The 23,317-nt window shown below is 47.7% G+C and overlaps 1 protein-coding gene across 4 annotated transcripts in view; it reads left to right on the top strand.

The window, feature by feature from the left end:
• Nucleotides 1–23,317, top strand: part of LOC132338333 (cryptochrome-1-like) — a 36,958-nt gene that overhangs the window by 6,512 nt on the left and 7,129 nt on the right. For 3 of the 4 annotated variants that reach the window (XM_059867728.1, XM_059867727.1, XM_059867725.1), the window contains 8 exons: nucleotides 1,639–1,786; nucleotides 2,040–2,180; nucleotides 3,313–3,483; nucleotides 4,023–4,163; nucleotides 4,592–4,743; nucleotides 6,760–6,857; nucleotides 7,328–7,438; nucleotides 9,112–10,027. In XM_059867728.1, the coding sequence (XP_059723711.1) occupies nucleotides 1,639–1,786; nucleotides 2,040–2,180; nucleotides 3,313–3,483; nucleotides 4,023–4,163; nucleotides 4,592–4,743; nucleotides 6,760–6,857; nucleotides 7,328–7,438; nucleotides 9,112–9,203 (1,054 nt within the window). In that variant the 3' untranslated portion in view covers nucleotides 9,204–10,027. Of the gene's footprint in view, nucleotides 1–1,638; nucleotides 1,787–2,039; nucleotides 2,181–3,312; nucleotides 3,484–4,022; nucleotides 4,164–4,591; nucleotides 4,744–6,759; nucleotides 6,858–7,327; nucleotides 7,439–9,111; nucleotides 10,028–23,317 lie in introns of those variants that run through there. The other variant, XM_059867729.1, reaches the window with a different exon arrangement.

Below are 23,317 nucleotides of genomic sequence, written 5' to 3'. Positions count from 1 at the left end.
ACTCCTTCAGAAGAAGGCCTGGGGAATTTACTCAAAGGCATGGTCTGCATTCCTCTCAAGATTTTGGACAGGAATAGGATGAACCACCATAGTTTGTTTTATGCAGGAAGTTCAATAGAATGATCCTACTGTTCCCTCCTGGCTTTAAATCTCTGCTCCCCTCTGCTGTATGGGAAAGAGAGACTGAGCCCTTGTCTCCCAGGACTTGAGAAGAAGCTCAGAGTCAAGGATGTCATGTGTTTAGCTCTCCCTGAGGAGAGGTCAGTGATCCAAAGGGAGGTAAGGCTGGAGCAGGAGAGAGCTGGAATGGGACTGCAGGTACTTGGGATTCAATATCAGGAGCCTCCTGCATGGCCTCAGCTCAGTGACACCAACCCAGGCTTGGATCTTCCCATCTTGTGGGAGTCCTGTTACTTCCTGAATGTTGTCCTCAGACAGTCTGATGACAAGACTTATGTAAGTACTGGAATATATAAGTTCCTGTATTTTTTTCTAGCGATGTTTTTTTTCCCTTTCTTGCCTGATTTGTTTGGACTTTTAAAATTAATGCTGATGAGAGATAAGTGGTTCACATGCTTCCCAGCAGGCCTGAGCTATGTCAGTGCTCTGAGAGCTGCACTGGCCCCACCTCTGTAGGTGTCTGCAGCAGGGCTGAGCTCAGGTTTGTCCAGGTAAGTACAAAGATCTTTTGATGTCTGACTTAATTCACGGGTTGTGAGAAGGCTGTGTCACCAGCACTTCCTTGGGCCTCTTCATCTGTGTTTTATGGGGTGGAAGAAAAACCAAACTGATGCTCTTCCAGCCATATGGGGGGCAGAGGCCTTGGGAAGCCTCAGCAACTGAGGCTGAGGAGGTGGGGAGAGGGGTGTGGGCTCGAGGGCCCCAACTTGGTTAGGAATGAGTAGCTGGGGTGGCCCAGCTCTCCTGCCTCCTCTCTCTCTCCTGCCTCCTTCCCTATGAAACTGAAAGAGAGAAGGTTTAGATGTTGGGAAGAAATTCTGCAGTAGTGAGACCCTAGCACAGGTTGCCCAGAGAATCTGTGGCTACCCCATCCCTGGAAGTGTCCAAGGCCAGGTTGGCTGGGGCTTGGAGCAACCTGGGGAAGGTGTCCCTGCCCATGGCAAGAGGTGGAACTGGATGGGCTTTAATGTCCCTTCCAATCCAAAGCAGTCTGGGATTCTGTGACTCCAGAGTGACCTCTCCTCAGAGGCACTCAGAGAAGCTGGAGTGGCATTTGGAGGCAGCACCATAATTGTGTTTAGGGTCTGAGGAGGCTCTTGGTTCCCTCCTAGGGATGGATGTGACAGCTGGGAGGAACTGGAGAGGAGCTGCCTCTGAGCCTTGTGTAGGACATGGGAACTGAAAGGGATCTGAGCTGGGGGTGCAGCTGACTGCTCTGAGCACTGTAACTTGGTGGGACTGTTCCTCTTCCCCAGTTCAGGCTAGAATTGCCTGGAGCAATTGCAGGATGAACTCTTCTCCCCCAGGAGAGTACAGTCTGGGATTTCTCACTGTGCTTTCATTCTCTGTGCTCTGGTTGGACTGTGATAGATGATACTTGGTATGTGCATGGACAGGGACTGCCTCTATCTCCTGGCTCCTGTTGCTCCTTTCAAAGAATTTTCTCTCTCACCTCAGGAGATGTAGGGCCCCTGACCCGGACCTGGCTGAGTGTTACAGGGTTCCTCTCCCTGTGGATTTGAAGATTTCCCCAGAGAGCCTTTCCCCTTGGAGAGGAGGGGAGACTGAAGGGCTGCTGCGCCTGGAGCAACACTTGACAGACCAGGTCAGCCCTGATGGAACTCAGGGGATGGTGGTGACTCCGGGTGGGCTGAGATCAGTGCACAGCTTGGCTTGGAGGAGAGTGACAGCTTGGGCTCGGGTTTTGTTCTCCATGATTTCTGGCAAGTGGGAATGTTTTCCAGGCATGACATCAAACAAGCCCCTCTGATAGTGAAGCCAGTTCCAAGACCTTTCCTCTATTACTGGCCATGTGTCATCTTGTGCTGCCTGAACCCAGATTGCTGTTTTCATTTCAGGGCTGGGTGACAAGTTTTACCAAACCAAGGACAATCCCAAACTCACTGCTTCCAAGCACCACAGGCCTGAGCCCATATTTCAGTATGGGCTGTCTGTCAGTTCGGACATTTTTTTATAAGTTGTCAAACATTTATGCTCAGGTAAGCAAATAATTGGTCCTAAGTAAGCAAATCCAAAACTGTGACAAGTCTGGCATGGGAGGCAGGATTTAACACTTGGGTTGTCTTGGTAGAGACTTGGTGTATCAAAAAATGCTGCTTTGTTAATGTCTTCTCACAGTGTCCCATGAAATCTGTGGAGTGGCTTCATGTTCTGTGAAACAGCTGTGAATGTCTGCAGCTCTTCCCAATTAAGTTTTAGAAAGGATATTAGTAACAGGATATTGATATTCTAAATTCATATTTTCATCAGGAACTGTAGTGACAGGGCAAGAGGGAATGGCTTCAAACTGAAAGAGAGCAGATTTGGATTAAATGTTGGGAAGAAATTCTTTCCTGTGAGGGTGGTGAGACCCTGGCACACGGTCCCCAGAGAAACTGTGGCTGCTCCATGCCTGGAAGTGTCCAAGGCCAGATTAGATGGGGCTTGGAGCAATCTGGGCTAGTGGAAGGTGTCCCTGCCCATTGCAGAGGGTGGAGTGAAATGGGCTTTAATGTCCCTTCCAACTCAAATCATGGTTCTATGAAAAGGGAGCAAGCAGACCTGGGATCAGTAGGGAAGTCCAGGAAAACCTTCCTAAATTTCAAGGATTTAGTTTGTCTGTCTGTTGGTTAAGGGAAATATTTCATTGGTGTATATAGTTTTGTTTCTGGAAATCAACTGGTTTTAACTTAGACAAGTTTTAATTGTTCCATAAATGAAAACCACTTTCTGAAATCTTGTTTGATTCTTAAGAAAAACCGAGCTTGAAACCAGCCGAAGAAAACCAGCCTCCTTTACCTCCATCTTAAGATTAACATTTGAGACATGGCTGAGCCACCTGAATTCAGTTAACACATTAATAAACACATACTTGGTGTAAGAAATTCCAGTGTGACACAGTTTTGGAAGGTAGATGTAGTATGAGGTAACACTGAAGTCTGTCAGTTTGGCTTTGGTTTGGGCCAGACAGCATTGCCTCAGATATTTGATTTCCTTGACTTGAACCATAAAGTGCCTTGAAACTAGTATTTTAGTCAGATTAATCTTTATTTTATGGGCCTGACAGTCACAAAATGAGTGAGGCTGCAATGATATATATGAACTGAAGCTGTCACCTTGTGTCATTTGCAGGCAAAGCACCACTCTCTGCCTCCAGTGTCGCTCCAAGGGCAGCTGTTGTGGAGGGAATTCTTCTATACAGTAGCATCAGCAACGCCCAACTTCACCCAGATGGCTGGGAACCCCATCTGCCTTCAGATCTGCTGGTACAAGGACACAGAGAGGCTCCACAAATGGAAAATGGTAATGAGGTGCCTGGCCACAGCAGCTGCATTGGAGCTTGGAGCTTTCCTCTTCCCTTGATCCATCCCTGCTGGCAGTTTGAATGCATCTTGCAGTGGTGTGACAGGCTGTGAGAGCTGGGAATATTCATCCTGGAGAAAAGAAGGCTCCAGGGAGACCTTAGAGACCCTTCCAGTGTCTAAAGGGGTTCCAGGGGAGCTGGAGAGGGACTTGGGATAAGGGATGGAGTGACAGGACAAGGGGAATGGTTTCCAGCTGACAGAGGGCAGTGTTAGATGGGATATTGGGACGAAGTTCTTCCCTGTGAGAGTGGTGAGACCCTGGCCTAGGTTTCCCAGAGAAGCTGTGGCTGCCTCTGGATCCCTGGAAGTGTCCAAGGCCAGGTTGGGTGGGGCTTGGAGCAACCTGGGCTAGTGGAAGGTGTCCCTGCCCATGGCAGGGGGTAGAATGGGGTTCAGTGTCCCTTCCCACCCAAACCAGTCTGTAATTCTGTGAAAGCAGTGTATGGCGGGAGAGCTGATATTCCTGTTCTGCTGCAGGCACAGACAGGGTTCCCATGGATCGATGCCATTATGACCCAGCTGCGCCAGGAAGGCTGGATCCATCACCTGGCTCGGCACGCTGTCGCCTGCTTCCTGACACGAGGGGACCTTTGGATCAGCTGGGAAGAGGGAATGAAGGTTCACTTCTGGCTTTTATTTTCCTCTGTTCTGCCTAGCCCTGAGAAACCCTGCACAGCCTGAGTCTAGCAGTGGACAGTTCTACAGAGCAGGATTTAGTTCTGCCTCTTCCTGTGGATCTCAGGGTTTATGGAATCTCTTTGTCACTCAGTGCAGTGGTGAGAGTTCATTCCCTTCCCCAAATCCTCATGATTTTTGGATAACAAGGATACTGGTGGAGACATGCTCAGTCTCTAGCAGGTTCCAAACCCATAGTTTTTGGGTTGCTCTGTCTTCTGTCCATGGAGAGCATTCTTGGCGTGCCTGTGAGGAGGCAGTCCTGGCCCCACAGTGCTGTGCTTCCAGCAGCAAACTCCCAGCCTGCTTTTGTCTAGTTTTTGCAATATAGCCATTTCAGGGGTATTTCTCTTCCAATCCCTGATGTGCAGGTGTTTGAAGAGCTGCTTTTAGATGCTGACTACAGCATCAATGCAGGGAACTGGATGTGGCTGTCAGCCAGCGCCTTCTTCCACCAGTACACACGGATCTTCTGCCCCGTCCGCTTCGGGAAGCGCACAGACCCCCAGGGCGACTACATCAGGTCAGGGGACACCCACCCCATCACTTCCCTGGAGCTTCTCAAGCTCCTCTGACAGCAGGAACTGATGAACTGGATCAGTTTCAAACACACACACCTGTTAAACAGGACTCATAGCAATGGTTTTATAGAACACTTGGGGGAACTGAGGCATGGAGAAGCAGAGAGATATCTGCCATTCCAAGCGATGGCTGAGCAGGGCTTGTGTTCATTTGTGAGTGCTTGTTGCGTCCAGCACCATGTTTGATCACTAGGCTGGCTCCTCTTTCTAAAGGATTTGAGTAGAACTTCCCACAGCTTCCCTGCTCCAGTCTGCACTTAGTTTCTTGCTTTTCATAGAATTCTGGGATGTGCTTGGAAGGGAGCTTAAACCTCATCCAGTTCCACTCCCTGCCGTGGGCAGGGACACTTTCCACTATCCTAAGGTTTCTCCAAGCCTGGCCTTGGACAATTGCAAGGATGGGACAGCCATAGCTTCTCTGGGCAACCTGTGCTAGGGCCTTACCACCCTCACAGGGAGGAATATCCCAGTATTTCATGTAACCCTGCCATTCTTTAGTTGCACACACATAGATTTTATTTCCCACTCTGAGTCCTCTTTGCTTCACAGTCTCATTTTGTTGTCTCTCCATAATGTGCTGATGGGTTTTCTCAAAGCACTGGGCTCACTGTGTCAGTGCTGAGCAAACAGCTTGTCTTGGTTTGAAAGACAGGTGTCTGCTAAGGAAGGTGGGAGCCTCCCTTGGAATGGAGAATGCAAACTTTCTCCCTCCAAATTATTATAATTTTGAAATTAAGGGGCTCTCAGGCAAAAATATATGAGATTAGGAATAACAGTTCTTTACTAGTATGTATAACAAGGCAAACAAACAACAACGACTACAGCATTAATAGTAACAGAACCGGGAGCCCAGTCCCAGCCTTTGGGCTGCTGCACTTTCCCTCTGGTGCAGTTCTGCGCACAGCCAGCAGGGGCGCTGCTGGCTCCCGGTGGGCAGGGCAGGTGCAGTGATCCCCCCGGGGCTGCAGGGGGCGCTGTGGGGCGCGGCAGTGGCAGCTGGCCACCCCCCACACGGGGAGGGATAGAGGATAGGCTTCGCTTCACAAACCCTGGGGCAGTCAGTACCAGTGTCCCCACAGGACTCTGAGAAACACTAGGCTGGAACAGCAGGAATGAGCAAAAAATCCCTGCATGATGGGTGAGATGTATCAAGATCTGCGGCAGGAGCTGGAACTGCCGGTAGTGCACAGGGGTGCAGGGCCCAGCATTTGAGGAAAAGCAGCTCCTAGCTGGGTTGTGGCCGTGGCAGCGAATTCCTTTTCCCAGGCTGCGGGTCCCACCGTCCTCTGAAGCCCAGATTGAGTGAGAGATCCACAACTGCCCCAGCCCCCATCCTTTACCTGCTTCTAATCTCGGGGTGTCTCTGTCCCTCCCAGAGAAGCTCCCAAAAATCAGAGGAGTTCCCCCTCCCCACAGTCTCAAGCACACAGCCATCAGTGCTTCTTAGCAACTCAGTGGGAAAAAATTCCGCAACTAGAGGCAGGAAAAGGAAAGAAATCCCAACCCCCAGCACAGCTTAATTTCCCCACATCTCTTCCTCCCATCCTGTCCATAGTTGGGTATTGCCAAGGAGAAGCCTGTGCTGAGGTACCTCACAGAGTGGGACAAAAAATTACTTTGCCATTCTGCAATAATTTTTTTAAATTAGTTTGTTTTTAAATTTTATCGATGTTTAGGACAAAATGTCAGTGAAAATGTTAAAAACATATTTCGGAGGAAATAAAAACTGAAGTACTGTTTAAATCACCCCATTTATTCTACGCTGTGAAGTTAACTTCTGGAAGATATCACCTATGGAGGTTTGAGAACATAAACAAAATTTTTGTGGAGAATGAATCAGAACTTTCCCACAGATTGTAATATCAATATTAACATGGCACAGGTTGGTTTACACTTCTCTGAATCTATGAATATTTGCCTGCAGGATTATAAACTGCCCTATTCTCCCTGTTTTGTAGGAAATACTTGCCCATACTAAAGAACTTTCCCTCCAAGTACATCTATGAGCCCTGGACAGCATCTGAAGAGGAGCAGAAGCAAGCAGGATGTATCATAGGTAATTAATTCACATTCCTTGCTGAGGATTTTTCTGCTGCTAACTATCCAAAATAAATGTGTATGAGATGGAAGCATCACACTTCCAACATAAGCCATTTATCTTCTGAAAATGAATTAATCCAACAGCCTTCCTTCTGTTCATTCTCCATTAACATTTTTTTAATAAGAGTCTCTTTTCACAGTACATATTTTTGCTTCAACTTTATGTCCTAAAACTCTTGGATCACTCCACATTTTTGCCTTTGAATTTATCCATCTTGGATGCTTGGCTGCTTTAAATAATATCAGAACATCTTGTCCTTTTACTTCTGCTTTAACACATCTTTGAAGGCTCTTAGGTCAAAGTGGGTGCACTTCTTTTTGATGGAAAGGATTAGGCACTTCCATTTAAGAAAAGCTGGAAGTATCCCAAATCCAGGGAAAACGTCTTTGCGGAATGTGGTAAAGGCTCTATCTCCACATTACCAGGTCAGGATTACCCCTTTCCCATGGTGAACCACAAGGAAGCCAGTGACCACAACCTGCAGTTGATGAAACAGGTCAGAGAGGAGCAGCACAAAACAGTCCAGCTCACAAGAGGTGAGAGATGCTGCAGCACCCACATTCCCTGTACTGTGACACACAGACTGTCCTCAGGAACCTAGGGCTCTGGGGCTCTGCTTTGGGTACTTTTCCAGGATGCTTTTCCATGTTGGATACCAACATCATGAGCAACTCTTCTGGTCACTGTTAAAATGCTGTCCCAAGAGCGAGAACAAGCCTTTTCTTCCTTCCCTCTCCCCTTGGAGCAACCTCCTGCCTGCTGCAGAAATGCCTTCCTGAAACCAGATCTCCTCCCCCCTGCCCTGACTTCCCAGCCCCAGGCTGGCTGCATGTGTCTCCAGGGTGCAGAAATCTCTGCAGCTCTGCCCATGCCTCTTGTAAACCAGAACATTCCTATTTGTCCTTGGTACCATGATCTGCCCTATGCCGTAGCAGAAATTGAGATTCCCACTGAGCACAAAGCTCTGGAGAGGTGAGTTGTTCCAAATTTACCCTTTGGCATGGTTTGGCATGGTTTTCTGCATTGCTTAACCCTATGGATAACAAACAGGTAGTTATCAGGTAAGGCTAGAACACTCAAACTGTGCCGAGCCTGAAGTACTTAATTTATTAGGTATTTCCAGTCACACAGATGTGTCACTTATGGCACCTGTGCTTTTAAAATTGAAATCCCAGGGCCTGTGCTGAGCTCAGAGGAATCCTTCACAGTGAAACATGGAATGTCAGCCTGGTTTGGGTGGAAAAAGTCTTTAAAGCTCATCCAGTTTCCATGCCCTGCCATGGGCAGGAACACCTTGCACTATCCCAGGTCCAGGTTTTTCCAAACCCTGTCCAGCCTGGCCTAGGACACTTCTAGGGATCCAGGTGCAGCCGCAGCTTCTCTGGGCAGCCTGTGCTAGGGCCTCTACAACCTCACAGGGAGGAATTTCATCCTAGTATTGCACCTAACTCTGCCCTCTGGCAATGGGAAGCCATTCCCGCTTGTCTTGTCCCTCCAGGCCCTTGTCCCACGTCCCTCTCAATCTCTCTGAGCCCCTTTAGGAAGGGTCTGTCAGGTCTCCCTGGAAGCCTTCTCTTCTCCAGGCTGAACATTCCCAGCTCTCCCAGCCTGGCTCCATAATGGAATTTAGGTGAAAAATTACCTTTTTATTTAAGGGTGGGCCACAGCAGCCTCTCTATATTATAGAAACCCAACATGCAGCAGCTGAGGGGAACCTTAACTGTTCTTTCGTTCACCCCTCTAATTTGAGGGAATTAATTGTTCCAAACCCTGGAATGGATACCTATTAATGTGTCCGCAAGGTTGCACACTGGAATAGTACAGATATAACCACTGTATGGTGGCAGTTCTTTAGCAGCCCTGTGGTACCAGGGACTAAATGTTGGGAATGTTGGAAAAGCCAAAATTTTGAGAGTCCCTGACTCCAAGAGTTATCCCAACGCCCATCTCAGTATGTAAACCAGCTCATACAGGGGAGCCGATATTGGAATAGAGTAAGGGCTAAGGAGTAGGATGAGACTTGGAACAGTCTGGAAGGTGTGGGGTGGAATGAAAGAAGCTTTAAGGCCCCTTCCAACCCAAACCATCTTGGGATTTCATGATTCTTGTTGCCTATGAACAGAAGCATTTTGTGATACTTAGTATCTTAACCTGACTGAAGTCAGAGAAGACTTTGCAAACTTTAATCCTTCTTTATTTCTTGCTGTAGATGATGCAGATGACCCCATGGAAATAAAGGTAAAACGTGACCATTCAGAAGAAAACATTTCAAAAGGAAAAGTGGCCCGAACAGCAGAATAAACCAAATTCCCTCAGGGGAGGGACACCTGCTGGGTACCAAAAGAGGCAAGAGAGGAGAGCCAGGGGCCAGCTGAGCTGGCCAACCACTGTCCTCCATACTTTGCCCTGCTAATGGTGCCTCTTGCTTGTGACCTGACCTCAGGAGACGTGTTGGATCTTGAGTAGTTTTAGTGCAGTTATTTTGGATGGAATTGTTTATCTCTGAGTGGCTTCTGGACCATTTGTTGAAGCTGCTGGGTGAATGCAAGAGGTTGTGTGGTTGTGGCAGGTCCCGCTGCTTGCAGCATCCTTCAAATCCATGTTTTTCATGCACATGAATAAATAGATTTTGTGAAAAATATCTTAATGTCAGAAGACCATGTGCACATTAATGTGGCTGCACATTAGTATTAGGACCTTGCCTTGTAGAGACAGACTTAGGGATGTTCATATTATTTATTCTAAGTTCCCAGTTTATGATTGTAGTCCCCAGTTTGGGGAGACAGAGCAGAGTGCAGCCCCTTGTACGTTTTGTGTTAAGTCATAAGTAGGAATTGTTATGCATTTTAAGGACAAAGTTGAAAATATCTCACTAAATTAGGGCTAATATATAACTTTGTCACCATAATTCTCTTCCTTGCTAAGTAGAACTGCAGGGCAGAGATTAATTCTATCATGTACCACATGGAAAGATTTCTCCTTCCACTGAAATATATTGTTTGACAAGGCTGGATTAGTCAATTATGATTGGGGGTTTGGGGGTGAGGAAGTGCAGTGGGATTTTCATGGCTGCAGGTAGTATTCAGGGTTTGGAAATAAATAAAACTTATTTCTGACATGAACAATGCAGGGGCTCTGAAGCAATCTGTTATCACAATTGATATCCATTGGTCCTCTCGGGAAATCTGGTGGCACAGCAGCTCCAGCAGCAATCCAAACTCCTTGGAAGCATCCCAGGATCTAGTGCAGGAGCAGCACAGGAGCCATGAGCACCAGGAGGAGGCCGTAAACTGCAGGATCTTTCAATGCTGCTAGAGACCTGCAGGACCTGTCAGGACAGACCATGCTGGCAGGAGGATAGCGAGGTGTAAATACAAAGCTGCAAGGAACTTCCTGCTGCTCCAAGCCTGCATCAAGCTCCTGGAGATGCCCATATTCCCTGATACTACAGCCCTCCAGCAAACCTAATGACTTGCAGGGATGGCCAGAAGGAAAGGCCTTCTGCCTCCCTCTTTATGGAAGGTAGAATTCCAAGGTGGTGCTTGTTTCTTTGGGGAGATCTGCTGCTCCAAAGCCTCCTGGCATTCCTCCGCTCTGTCACTGGGCTCCTTCCTGTGCCTGAAGGGGTTTATGGCATCCCTGAAGGGCTGGAATGAGCATCTGGGAAACTCCAGACCTGTCAGCCTGACATCAGTGCCCAGTAGGATAATGGAACAGATCATCATGGGTGCTGTCACCTGGCACCTACAGGACGCCTGGGGGTTCAGACCCAGCCAGTATGGGTTTAGGAGGGGGCAGGTCCTGCCTGAGCAACCTGATCTCCTTTTATGACTAGGTCACCTGCCTGGTGGATGCAGGAAAGGCTGTGGATGTGTCTTCCTGGATTCCAGCAAGGCCTTTGGCACTGTCTCCCACAGCACGCTCCTGGAAAAGCTGCAGCCCACGGCTGGGACAGGAGCACTCTTTCCTGGGCTCAGAACTGGCTGGATGGCTGGCCCAGAGAGTGGTGGTGAGTGGGGCTGCATCCAGCTGGCAGCCAGTCATCAGTGGTGTCTCTCAGGGGTCTGTGCTGGGGCCAGCTCTGTTTAGTATACTGATTACATGGATGAGGGAATTGAGTCCACCATCCGTAAATTTGCCGATAAGACCAAGCCTGGAGCCTGTGTTGATCTGCTTGAATGTAGGAGGGCTCTGCAGACAGACCTGGAATGGTTGGATGGATGGGCTGAGTGCAACAGGATGAAGTTTAATAAGTCCAAATGCCAAGTCCTACATTTTGGCCACAATAACCCCCTGCAGCATTATAGGCTGGAGACGGTGGACAGTGCCCAGGCAGAAAGGGACGTGGGGGTTCTGGTCCACAGCTGGCTGGACATGAGCCAGCAGTGTGCCCTGGTGGCTAAGAAGGCTAATGGCCCCTGGCCTGGATCAGGAATGGTGTGGCCAGAAGGAGTAGGGAGGCCATTCTTTCCCTGTACTTGGCACTGGTGAGGCCGTACCTTGAGTCCTGTGTCCATTCTGGGCCCTCAGGTTGGGAAGGATGTTGAGATGCTTGAGCGCATCCAAAGGAGCACAACGAGGCTGGTAACGGGCCTGGAACACAAGCCCTATGAGGAATGAGGGAGCTTGGCGTGCTCAGGCTGGAGAAAAGGAGACTCAGGGGGACCTTATCACTATCTAGTGACCACCCTGAAAGGTGGTTGTAGCCAGATGGGGGTTGGTCTCTTCTCCTGGGTGACCAGTGACAGGATGAGAGGTCATAGCCTGAAGCTGCACCATGGGAAGTTTAGGTTAGATATTAGAAAAAAAATTATTCACAGGAAGAGTGGTTCAGCACTGAAATGGGCTGTCTGGATTCACCGTCCCTGGAAGTGTTTAAAAAAAGATTTGATGAGGCACTCAGTGCCATGGCTTAGTTGGTAAGGTAATGGTAGGTCACTGGTTGAACTCAATGATCTCAAAGGTCTTTTCCAACCTGGTTTATTCTGTGATTCTGTGTCTGCAGCCTGGCCCCAGTGCAGGGGCTCTAGGAATGCAGATCTGGCTTCTGCCTCGTGTTTCAAGGCACAGTCTTTGCCTTCAAGCCCTAAAGGGGTTGGTCTTTTTTCCTGAATGTTTCTACCTTGAAGTAGCAGTCCCTACCTGAGCTTCAGTGAATTCTGGGGCTGTGTAGTACAGCAGAATTGTGAAATCCCAGATTGGTTTGGGTGGGAAGAGACATTAAAGCCCATCCTGTCCCACCCCTTGCCATGGGCAGGGACACCTTCCACTATCCCAGGTTACTCCAAGCCCTGTCCAACACGGCCTTGGACACTTCCAGGTATGGGGCAGCCAGAGCTGCTCTGGGCAACCTATGCCAGGGCCTCACCAACCTTTCAAGGCCTCTTTGGAACTTCTGTTGTTGCAAAGCAGTTTCATGGTCTGGTGTGTGTTCGAAAGGAGCACGAGGACTTGGCCTGCAAAGGAACTGCTGTGAGAGTAGGAGCTGTGTTTGAGCAAGAAACGGCAAGTGCAGTTGGAGTGTGACCTCTGCTTCTGGCTGACAAAGTAGCATAGGAGAAGTTTCTGAAAGAAGCAAAATGAAAGAATCTCAGAATCCTTGAGGTTGGAAAAGCCCTCTAGGATCACCAAGTCCAAATGTTTCCCCAGCACTGCCATCTACGCCATAACCCATGTTTTTCTAGATGGCACATCCACATACTTCTTGAACACTTTTATGAGTGGTGACTCTACCACTGCTCCAGGCAAGGGGGTGCCTTGCCATGGCCTGACCACCCTTTCCAGAAAGAAATTTTTCCTAATATCCAACCTAAATCTCCCCTGGGGCAACTTGTAAAGTCTTTATTTTCAGTGCTGAACCTTCTTGCCTTGTCCCTGTTCCCCAGGAGTCCAGCCTGACCCCCACTGGCTGCTCCCTCCTGTCAGGGAGTTGTGCAGAGCCAGAAGGTCGCCCCTGAGCCTCCTTTTCTCCAGCCCCCCCCAGCTCCCTCAGCTGCTCCTGGTGCTTCACACCCTTCCACAGCTCCATTTCCATTCCCTGGGACATGCTCCAGTCCCTCAAGGTCTTTTTTGGGGTGAGGGGCTTAAAACTGACCCCAGGAACTGACCCCAGGATTCAAGGTGGTCTCACCAATGCAGGGGGATAGTCACTGGATAGTCTTGTTGGACATACCATGGCCAGACAAACACCCCCAGGTCCTTTTCTCCAGCAGCCACTTGGAAGGACTGAGCTGATTTGTGACTTCATGGCCAAGAGACTTGCTCCGTAAAAATGAATTACTGGCAGAGTATCAGAATGAATCAGGTGAGACTCCATTTCTTCATGCAGGAAAAAGCCAATTCTTTTTTCACACAACCCATTTTAATACAGTTTTTACTGACCTCATGTACAACTTTAACTGGTTAATAGCTAATTGGTTAATAGTTTTCTTGCCAATTACTCTATTGGTTAGTAAAAGGTACTTGTCTATCAAATCTCTCTATTCTTAAATTGTTTCCATATTTTCTTCACTGGTTTTCATGGAATAGATTTAATGTTTATGGAAGCTGTTTTCACCCAGGAATAGATTGTTATGTTAACAAACTGTTCACACCAGGATTGTTTTCACAAGGGAACTTGCAAAGTGCTATCTGCACTTAGAAGAAATGACAGGCCAGCCATCCATCCAACTGAGCAGGTCTGATTTTATGAGGCCTTTCTTTTCTAATTTTTCTACTTGACTGCAATAGCAGAGTGTTTCTGTCTCTGCACATTTTTCTCTGTTGAGGCGATCTGAGTTTGGTGGCAGCAGGATTTAATGTGGAATTGTTCAGATATTGACCCACAAAAATGCTCCTGATGCAACTCTCTGAATTCTGGCGTATGGAGACAAGTAATGGCATCTTTGCTGTGCATTCCTGGCATGATTCAAAGCCACTCCAGCTGGATTTGGGTCACCTTAGGTGCTTTTATTGTAGGAGGGTGTCACGGTCCATTCTTACAAAGGGGATTCGTGATGGTTCAGTAATTGATCTCAGAGTGTGAAAAACTGACACGGAAAGGGGATTTGCAATAATAATCAAGAACAAATGCACCTTTATTGAGCAACCACAGCAAAATGTGTTAGGGGGAGATTGGGAAAAAGGGAAAGAATAGGGAAAAGAGAGGGAGGAAGAGAAAGGAAGGTATATAGCTACCAAATGTAGAACGATGAAATCCTTCGAAGTCCAGTCGACAGAGTTCGCCTGGTCACATCAGGGGAGAGCTCGAAGACACTGGTCAAGTCAAGGTTCTTTATAGTCCATTTTTGGTAGGGGGAAAACAGGTCGTGGAATTGCCGGGGGGAATCAAGTACAATGAAGAATAGTCTATTGAAATTTCTGAGGAGAGAGAAGGCATTGAAGAAGGTACAAACAGTCCATATTCTTAGCTGTCGCCAAGAACCATTGTGTTCTTGGTCCATTGCTCACACCTGCAGGCAAACATCTGTCTTTGGTCAGTTCACCTCTCCCACACACCTTAGGGGTTTTGGTCTCACTCCTTGGGAGGAGGGGGAGCTCCTCCATATAGGGGTTTCATGTCGCAGTCCTTGACGGAGAGGCTTCTCCCTTCTCAGCCCATCTGTCAGGGTGGTGGTAAAACAGATGAAGGATCTTCTGTGGGGACCACCAAAGGTTACCTCAGAAAAGTCCAGCCAAGCCAAGAGGTGGGGAAATTCCAGGGCTATTGTTGGGAAAGCAAGTGCAGGTGAAGAAGAGTAAGGTGCCCCTTCTCCTTTCACTAGGTTCAGTGTTCCAATACAGCAAACACACCTGCAAACAATAGCTTGGCAGGCCAGAAGCTCTGCTCAGGCCTCAGGATCTTGGTGAGCAACCATCTTGAGCAAGACCAGGATTCCAACCAGGGTCTTTTTTGGTGATCCCAGTTTCTGTCCTTCCATGATGATCGTGAGGCAGATGAGAGAAACTTCAGGCAGAGACTTACAGAGGGAAATATGTCTGATGGTGTTGATTTTGTTTGATTTTTCTTTTTTTTTGACCACTCCTGCCTCCCCTCTTTGGCTTCTTCACCCCTACACCTACATGCCCAAAGCTTCTCTCTAAGCCTGGGTGATATTCTTTCTCATTTTTGCTTCCTTATGAGATTTATCTTGTAAAGTTTTCATTTGGTGGTTGTGAATTAGGGCTTTAAGTGTCTTTCCTGATCTCATTTCCTTTGGTTAGAGTCACCATTGGCAGAAATGAGAGCGAGACATGAATTAAGTCACTTTTTTTGGGTCACTTGTGCTCCAGGGAGCCTTTAATGAAATCCCAGATTCGTTTGGGTTGGAAGGAACCTTAAAGCTCACCCCGTTCCACTCTTTGCCATGGTCAAGGACACCTCGCACTAGACAGGTTGCTCCAAGCCCCGTCCAACTCAGCATTTTCAGAGTTGATTTAGTGTTTTGCCAACAGTGGAGTTGATGAGCTATCTGCCTTCCTGGCTGTTGAGGAAACTTTCACTTCCCGTAACAGGGCAGAGCTCCTGGGGGGTTGCAGCTCTTCCTAAACAGCAGCTCTGATCTCTGCTCTCTGTGACCAGGGACAAGACCCCAGGGACAGGCTGGGTATCAGGGAAAGGTTCTTTCCCCAGAGGGTGCTGGGCACTGCCCAGGCTCCCCAATGAATAGGCACGGCCCTGAGGCTGCCTGAGCTCCAGGAGTGTTTGGGCAGCACTGCCAGGGATGCCCAGGGTGGGATTGTTGGGGTGTCTGTGAAGGGCAGGGGTTGGACTGGATGGTCCCTGTGGGTCCCTTCCTGCTCAGGATGTTCTGTGATTCTAGTCCTCCAATTCCTTTGGCACAGGAAGGTGACCAAAGCAGCTGCTCCCTGGACAGCTGCAGCCGGGCTCTCTCTGCATCCTGCCATGTCACACATGATGGTGACAGCAGAGCTTTTGGAGTGGCACTGGCTCCACAGCACCTCTGTATCCCACTTTGGTGTCCCTGAGGATGGGATATGCCATGATGGCCCTGATCCCTCTGCCCCAGCTGCATCTCCACCTGACTGGTTCTTCCCTTGCTGGAAATCCCTTTTCTCTCAGGAACATGGTGGGATTCTTAGGGTTGTCCTGTGCAGAAATAGCAATTGGGCTTGACAGGTCCGTTCCAACTCAAAATTTTTTGATTCTATGATTAAAAACATTCACCAGCTCAACCAATTCTACTGGCTGTGTTGAAGGATTGAAATCACAGGCTGAAAATAGGAACAATTATGTAACCTTATCCCTGAGGGCTTGCTCCTGGATGGTGACAGTTGGAACTTTGCCAGCAGTGACAGCAGAACGAAATCCCACCCCTCACCTTGATATGGTCCCCCCTGGTCACAGGGTGTGCTGTGCTGTGACCAACCCTCGTGGTGCTGTACTTCCAGTGCTGGAGCATTTGTGTCCCAACACATTCCCTTCTGCAGAGCAGGGCCTCAAAGAGCCCTCTCTGGCCGGGAGTGAGGCAGCAAAGAGCCGCCAGGGAGATGTTTGACACTAGGCCATAGCTGACCCTCGAACCAGAACCACCTCTCCAGGCCTCCCACAGACGATCCTTTTCAGAATAAACCTGTTCACTGTGAACCCAATGTACTGAGCCACAGCTCCAGCTGAGCAGGGCTGGTGCCTCTGTGCTACCCTTGAACCTCCACCAGCTGGAGAGAGGGAAGGACAACCTGCTTGTCCTCCAGTCAGCACTGTCTTGTTTAGGATGGATGTTTATGGGAGAAATAGCTGAGTTTTAGACTGATTGGGTTTTTCTGGATAACTAAACTATGTTTTCTTTGGTTTCTGCTGATGGGAGAAGTTCTGGGTATTAACCTTTCATATAAGTTTATTACAGTTTTTTATAAAATCTTCTGAGTTTTTGTATCTAAGAAATGTTCTGTCTGAGCTAAATCTAAATCCTTTCCCATATCTAAACTCCAAGACCACAGAAATCTGTATCCTAATGTTTTTCATTACATTACATGGTTACGTGAGATATCATTTTAAAAATGAGATTTTGAATTCCAAGTAATTTACTCCTTATTTTATTCCGTTCATTAACAGGAACAATAATTACCCTCCTCTATGCAGTAAACACCAGTGGGAGGCAGTGGAGCCAAAGCCCACAGTTGGGCCTTTTGCCCACAATTAATTTTTTTCATGGTCCGAATTGTCCTGTCAAAATTGTAACTTTCCTTTTTTACTCAACTGGTTTTCCTTAATCCTGAAACTTTAAGCATGATGGTGATGGATCCTCAAACAGCCCACTGGCATTTCAGACTTGGGATGAGTTTTGACTTTTAATTCTTTGTGGTTGAGTGGAATTGGACAAAGAAATATCTTGAACAAAATAAGCACTATGACCCAGGTTTTGGTGGGCCTTGAATAGAATTTCAAGCATTCATTTGCTTAATGTGTAGAAATCAGATTTGGAACATTAAATTATTGTGAACCCTCATAAAGTCTAATTTTAATTAAAATAATGGGATCAACTAATCTCAGCCTGGTTAGGGTGGGAAGGAACATTGAAGCCCATCCAGTCCCACCCCCTGCCATGGCAGGGACACCTTCCACTATCCCGGGTTGCTCCAAGCCCTGTCCTACCTGGCCATGGACACTTCCAGGGGTGCAGGGGCAGCCACAGCTTCTCTGGGCAACCTGTGCCAGGGCCTCAGCACCCTCACAGGGAAGAATGTCTTCCCAATATCCCATGTAACCCTGCTCTTGCCAGTTTTTATGGTTTAAAAACCCTAAATGAGGTTTTTGTGTGTCTAAGGCCAACTCTCTCTTTCCAAGCTGCAAAACTGACAGTGAATTTAGCCAGTCTTACAACTTTATATATACAAATTTACTTTACGTGGTGGAAAATATGAATTCAGATGTGTCCTCAAAGAGGTGGAGCCCTGCCCTTATAGCACAGGTATGACTTTGTTGACTCAGTCCTAAATATTGCACTGAGAACTGTAAACCAGTTTATAAGTGACGTAGCACATATTGAATAGGGAGCACATGGTAACATCTAACTCAGCATCATTTGGTGCTTTCGAGGTTCCTGATGAATTTTGGCACTAGTTCTGTTACAGCTCAATTTTCCTTTTCATGATATCTCAGTGGCACCAAGTTTGACAAGAGCAAGTATTCACAGCATCTCTATTGACAGGCAGTGGATGCATCTGTCTGGCTGCTTTTCCAGCTGAAATTGTGGACCAAGGAGCCAAACAACCCTCTTGAGAGCAGACTGGACCAATACCTGACAAATAAATAGCTAATCAGCTCTGCACACAAGTCTCTGCTGACATTGGACCTCAAAGTCAAACCCAAATGATGCCAAATGAACAGGCAGGAGAGGAGACAGTCAGCTGAAACATTTTTTCCCCAAAATGTTTGTTTGAAGCCTGTGGCTCCATGGTTGGCAATTCAGAGGAAGCTGAGTTACACCTTGCTCAATGTGTTTGGATTCAACATGAGGAAAATTTCTGACCATAAAAAAAACCTGAGAGGAGTTGTTAGCCTGGCATCTCATAAATGAGGAAGGCAAAGATCAACCTCCAGAGGCTGGAGGACTTTGCTAATTCAAAGGGAGTTGAAAGACTTAGCAAAAATTACCCAAATCTGAATGAATTTGAATTTTCCAAGAGACCAGCTGGCATCCTTTAGCTAAAAGGACCAGCAGTAAATACTGCTGGCAGACAGTGATCCTGGGAAATAGCAAAAACTTATTCTCAAAGCCTTTACCTATCTGTGCTGGACAGGTGACATCCAGAACATGCTGGATGCTGTATTTCCAGTTCAGTCAGATACCTAACCTCATTCATTTTTTAGGATTAGGATCCAGGAGAGAAAATAAGGAAATAGGAGAAAAAACTTTTGACTGGGTTGAACGAGGTGCTCTGGTGAGGCAGCTGTAAAGCTGTGTCCAGTTCTGGGCCCCTCCTGGAAAGAGAAACATCGAGGGGCTGGAGCACATCCAGGGTAGGGATTGGAGCTGGGGAAGGATCTGGAGCACCAGGAACAGCTGAGGGAGCTGCGGGATGTCATGAGCCATTGGTTGGTTCATTGTAAATCCTCATCAGGCTGAACAAAGGTCAGGGAGCACTTGTGCTTTTATTGTACTGCTGCCTCAGCTCCAGCAACCAGCCAGCTGAGTTGTATAAACTCCAAAGGTGTTGACCAAAAAGCTCTTGAATATTTACAATGCACTTCCACAGGAGTGGTGGCTACAAGCCCTTAATTTTGTGCCCTTTGCTTCAATGAGTTATCAACTCCCACAACAAACTCCTTAGAGGAGCTGGCTCACAAGCCATGGTACCACTACTCAATCTCCCAACTCCCACATCAAATTCCATACAGAGCACAGGATGGAATGTGAAAAGCATGCTTTGCCCAGGCAAAGAAAGGGAGCAACTCCAGAGCACCCTGAAAACTACAGACCTGCCAGTGTCACTTCAGTGCCTGGTAAAGTTATGGACAAGGTTACTGTGTATGGAACAACACACCTGAAGGATGATGCGGTCATTGGTCACAGCCAGAATGGCTTCATGAAAGGAAGGTCCTGCTTATCAAACTATTTCCTTTCATGACAAGGTGACCCACCTGGTTGACCCAGGGCCAGTTGATGGAATATTTTTGGATTTCAATAGTTTTCAACACTGTCTCTCCCAGGATACTTCTGGACAAAATGTCTAGCCCACAGCTGGACAAAAACATAATGGAATGGTGAGCAACTGGCTCATGGGTCAGGCACAAAGGGTAACAATAACTTAGGTGACATCAGACTGGGGACCTGTTACTATTGGGGTTCTACAGGTCTCTACCCTCAGCTCTGTAGTCTTCAACACCTTCATAAATGACTTGGATGCAGGACTGGAAAGGATACTGAGCAAGTTCACAGAAAATACAAATCTGGGAAGGAGCTGTGGACTCCCTCGAAGGCAGGGAGGCCCTGCAGAGAGACCTCAACAAATTAGAGGTGGGCAATCACGAAATATATGAAGTTAAACAAGGGAAAGTGCTGGATTCTGCACCTGGGATGGGGCAAACCTGGATGTACAGAGAGAATGGGGAATGAGAGGCTGAAAAGCAGGGCCTGGAAAGGGACCCAGGGGTTCTGGTCAGTGGCCAGTTTGGTCTGAGCCAGCAGTGCCAGCCAGGAGGGACATCCCTGTCCTGGGGGGCATCAGGCCCAGCATTTTGGCTGGGCACAGAGGGGATTGTCCTGCTCTGCTCTGTCCTCACCTTGAGTGCTGGGGGCAGTTTTGGCCACCACAAGATAAAAAAGACATTAAACTGTTGGAGAGCATCCAAAGGAGGGAAACAAAAATAGTAAAAAGCTTTGAGGGGAAGACATATGAGGAGCAGCTGAGGGCAACTGCTCTGTTCAGCTGGAGGAGACTGACAAGAGACTAATCACACTTACAATTTCCATGTGAAGGGATGAAGCAAACACTGATCTCTTCTCTTCCTGACCAGGGACAGGACCAGAGGGAATGGCTGGACCCTGGAGTGTATGCAGAGGTTTAGATTGCATATCAGGGAGAGGTTCTTCCCCCAGGGGGTGCCGGGCATTGCCCAGGCTCCCCAGGGAATGGGCACAGCTCTGAGGCTGTCAGAGCTCCAGGAGCATTGGGACAGTGCTGCCAGGGATACCCAGGGTGGGATTGTTGGGGTGTCTGTGTAGGGCCATGAGTTGGACTCTTCTTGTAGTTCTTTTCCAACGCAGGACATTCTGTGGTTCTGTGAAATAAAGTCAGAAAAGAGGGAGGAAGAGAACAAAAGCAGAGTCTCACTAGTCCTTAGATCCCACCTTGTTCCTGGAGCTGAGCTTGTGAGGCAAAGTGAAAGTGAAAGAGAGGAAAAAGAGAACCAGGAGGCCCAATCCACTTCCCTTCATAGTTATCCCCAGTGCAGCCTCTTATGTAAATTAGATTTTTTGTTCTGTTTTATTCACAAATGCACAGCCAACCCTTTGAGTCCTCCTCAAGAGGGGTAGCTGAGCACAAGTCTCTGAGAGTTGGCTCAGCTCCATGGGACCTGCTCTGATCACACCTTTCCTGTTGTGACAGTCACAATGTCTTAGACAAATCATGCCTGTGCCTGATCTTCTCAGGGGTCCTGATGAAAAAGGAGGCTCAGGGGGGACCTTCTGGCTCTGCAAAACTCCCTGACAGGAGGGGGCAGCCAGGTGGGGTCAGGCTCTGCTCCCTGGGAACACAGACAGGACAAAAGGAAACAGCCTCCAGCTGTGCTGGGCAGGTTTAGTTTGGATATTGGGAAAAATTTCTTCATGGAAAGGGTGGTCAGGCTCTGGCTCAGGCTGCCCAGGGCACAGGTAGAATCACCATCCCTGGAGGTGTTCAGGGGATTTGGTTTAGTGGTGGCTTTGGCAGTGCTGGGTTAACAATTGGTCTTAAAGATCTTAGAGGGCTTCTCCAGCCAAAATGATTCCATGATTCAGTGATTCTGGGTTGTGACTAGGATAACAGGTGTTGTAGAAAAATGGAAGACGTTTGCAAACATGAGTTTGGGCATGAGTAAATCCCATTGACAAGTTGCTGGCTAAGAAGTACCCACAGGGGCTTGTAAAGGCTCCCTCCCTGGCTGAAATGGTGGGGTGTTTCTCCAGATAACCCCTTGATGTAGCCCAAGGGTTGGATCAGTGCAGGATCATCTCAGAGCAGTGACATGGACAGACTGTGACTGGTCATGGTGCCTTTGCCTGGTGTCACATTGTTCTCAAGTGTCCCCATGACACCTCTCTCTGCCCACCACTGGTTTCATGACAGGTTCCAAACTCAGTCTTAGTTTATAAAGGAATAGTAATTCTAAAGATTATAAATTTTTAGGTGTATCAGGAACCACAAAGATCCGAAGATGGTCTAAACCTCTGTGTCTTGAGCCTCAAGATGTGCTAGTGGAGGTTCAGGTTGGACATGAGGAGGAATTTCTTCATTGAAAGGGTGGTCAGGCAATAAAAGGGGCTGCCCAGGGGAGTTTGGAGTCTCCATCCCTGGAGGTGTCTGAGGAATACCTGGACACAGCACTCAGTGCTCTGATCTGGCTGATAAGGTGGAGACCATTCACAGGTTGGAGTCAATGATTTTGCGGGTCTTTTCCAATGTGAATGATTCCAGGATTCTGTGGCTGACTTTATAACGCAACCCTTTGCCTGGATCATGCTGTACAAAAAATAGGAGGAGGATGATTGGGTTGGGTATAAATTACCCTGGGGAGGAGGAAGACCTTAGAGAGAATCAGTGGGTGACTCTGCTCTCACCCCTCCCAGCTGGTGATGCCTTCTTGGTAATATTTTGCATACAATTATTATTACCCACGTTACCACATCATTATTAGTATGGTTGTTGTTCATCAGCATCATCACATCATCATTCTATTGGTGCTGGTGCATTTATCAATGGCAATTCAAAACCTGTATTTCTGTTGTTTCAATAATTCCTACTGTTTGTGGATCTGTGATTATGAAAGTCCTTATTGAACAAGACCAGACTTGTGGTGCCCAGTTGGTCATGACTGGAAATTTAACCCAGCTGTTCCCAGCCCCTCTGAGGACCAGTTGGGACACAGGGGGATTATTTTCTGCCAGAGTCCTATAATCTCCACATGACACCAATAATTGTCATGGGCAAACACTTGATGTTGGAAAAAATAATTTACTTTATTGCAAATTAAAATATGTTTGGATGTTGAGAAACCAAGACAAGATTTAAACAACTTTTTTCCCAGGCTCAGCTTCACATCCCCAACTCTTCCCTTTCCCTCTAGCCTGGGCAGTGCAGTGGGGATGGGGAATGAGGGATGTGGACAGTGTATAAAAACTCCCCTCTGCTGCTCATTGTTCCTTGCCTTTCTCCTTCTCCAGGATGGGTACTTCATGGAATGGATGTGGTTTCTTCAGGACACACCCATCTTCTCCTTTATTACCCCAACACCCTGTTGTTACCACAATCTGGACATTCACAAATCCAGAGAGTTTTGACTCATTCTCTTGCTTGGGGTGGAGGAGGGAAATGGGGGCTCTATTGGTGGTAGTAATTGTCCTTGGACATTTTCAAGGAGTGACTGCTTGTGGCACTCAGTGGTCTTGTCCAGCTGGTGACTGGTCACAGGTTGGACTTGGTGGTCTTGGGAATCTTTTTCAACCTAAGTGATTCTGGGATTCTGTGATCCTGGTCATGGAGCAAGAGAGAGGACAGAATATGAAAGGGTCTTTCAATCTGTTCCCAAGGAGCAACATGAAAATCAGTGACAAGAATCTCTCAAGCAGTTTTGTAACATCTCAGAATCCCAGAACCCCAGACTAGTTTGACTTGGGAAGTACTTTAAAGCTCATCCTGTCCCACCCCCTGACATGGGCAGGAACACCTTCCACTATCCCAGGGTGCTCCAGGCCCATCCATCCTAGCCTGTG

This window comes from Haemorhous mexicanus, chromosome 25, assembly GCF_027477595.1.
Source record: "Haemorhous mexicanus isolate bHaeMex1 chromosome 25, bHaeMex1.pri, whole genome shotgun sequence".
Taxonomy (NCBI): domain Eukaryota; kingdom Metazoa; phylum Chordata; class Aves; order Passeriformes; family Fringillidae; genus Haemorhous; species Haemorhous mexicanus.
Note: the sequence above shows the minus strand (reverse complement) of the source record. Positions and strands in the feature narration are given on the sequence as shown.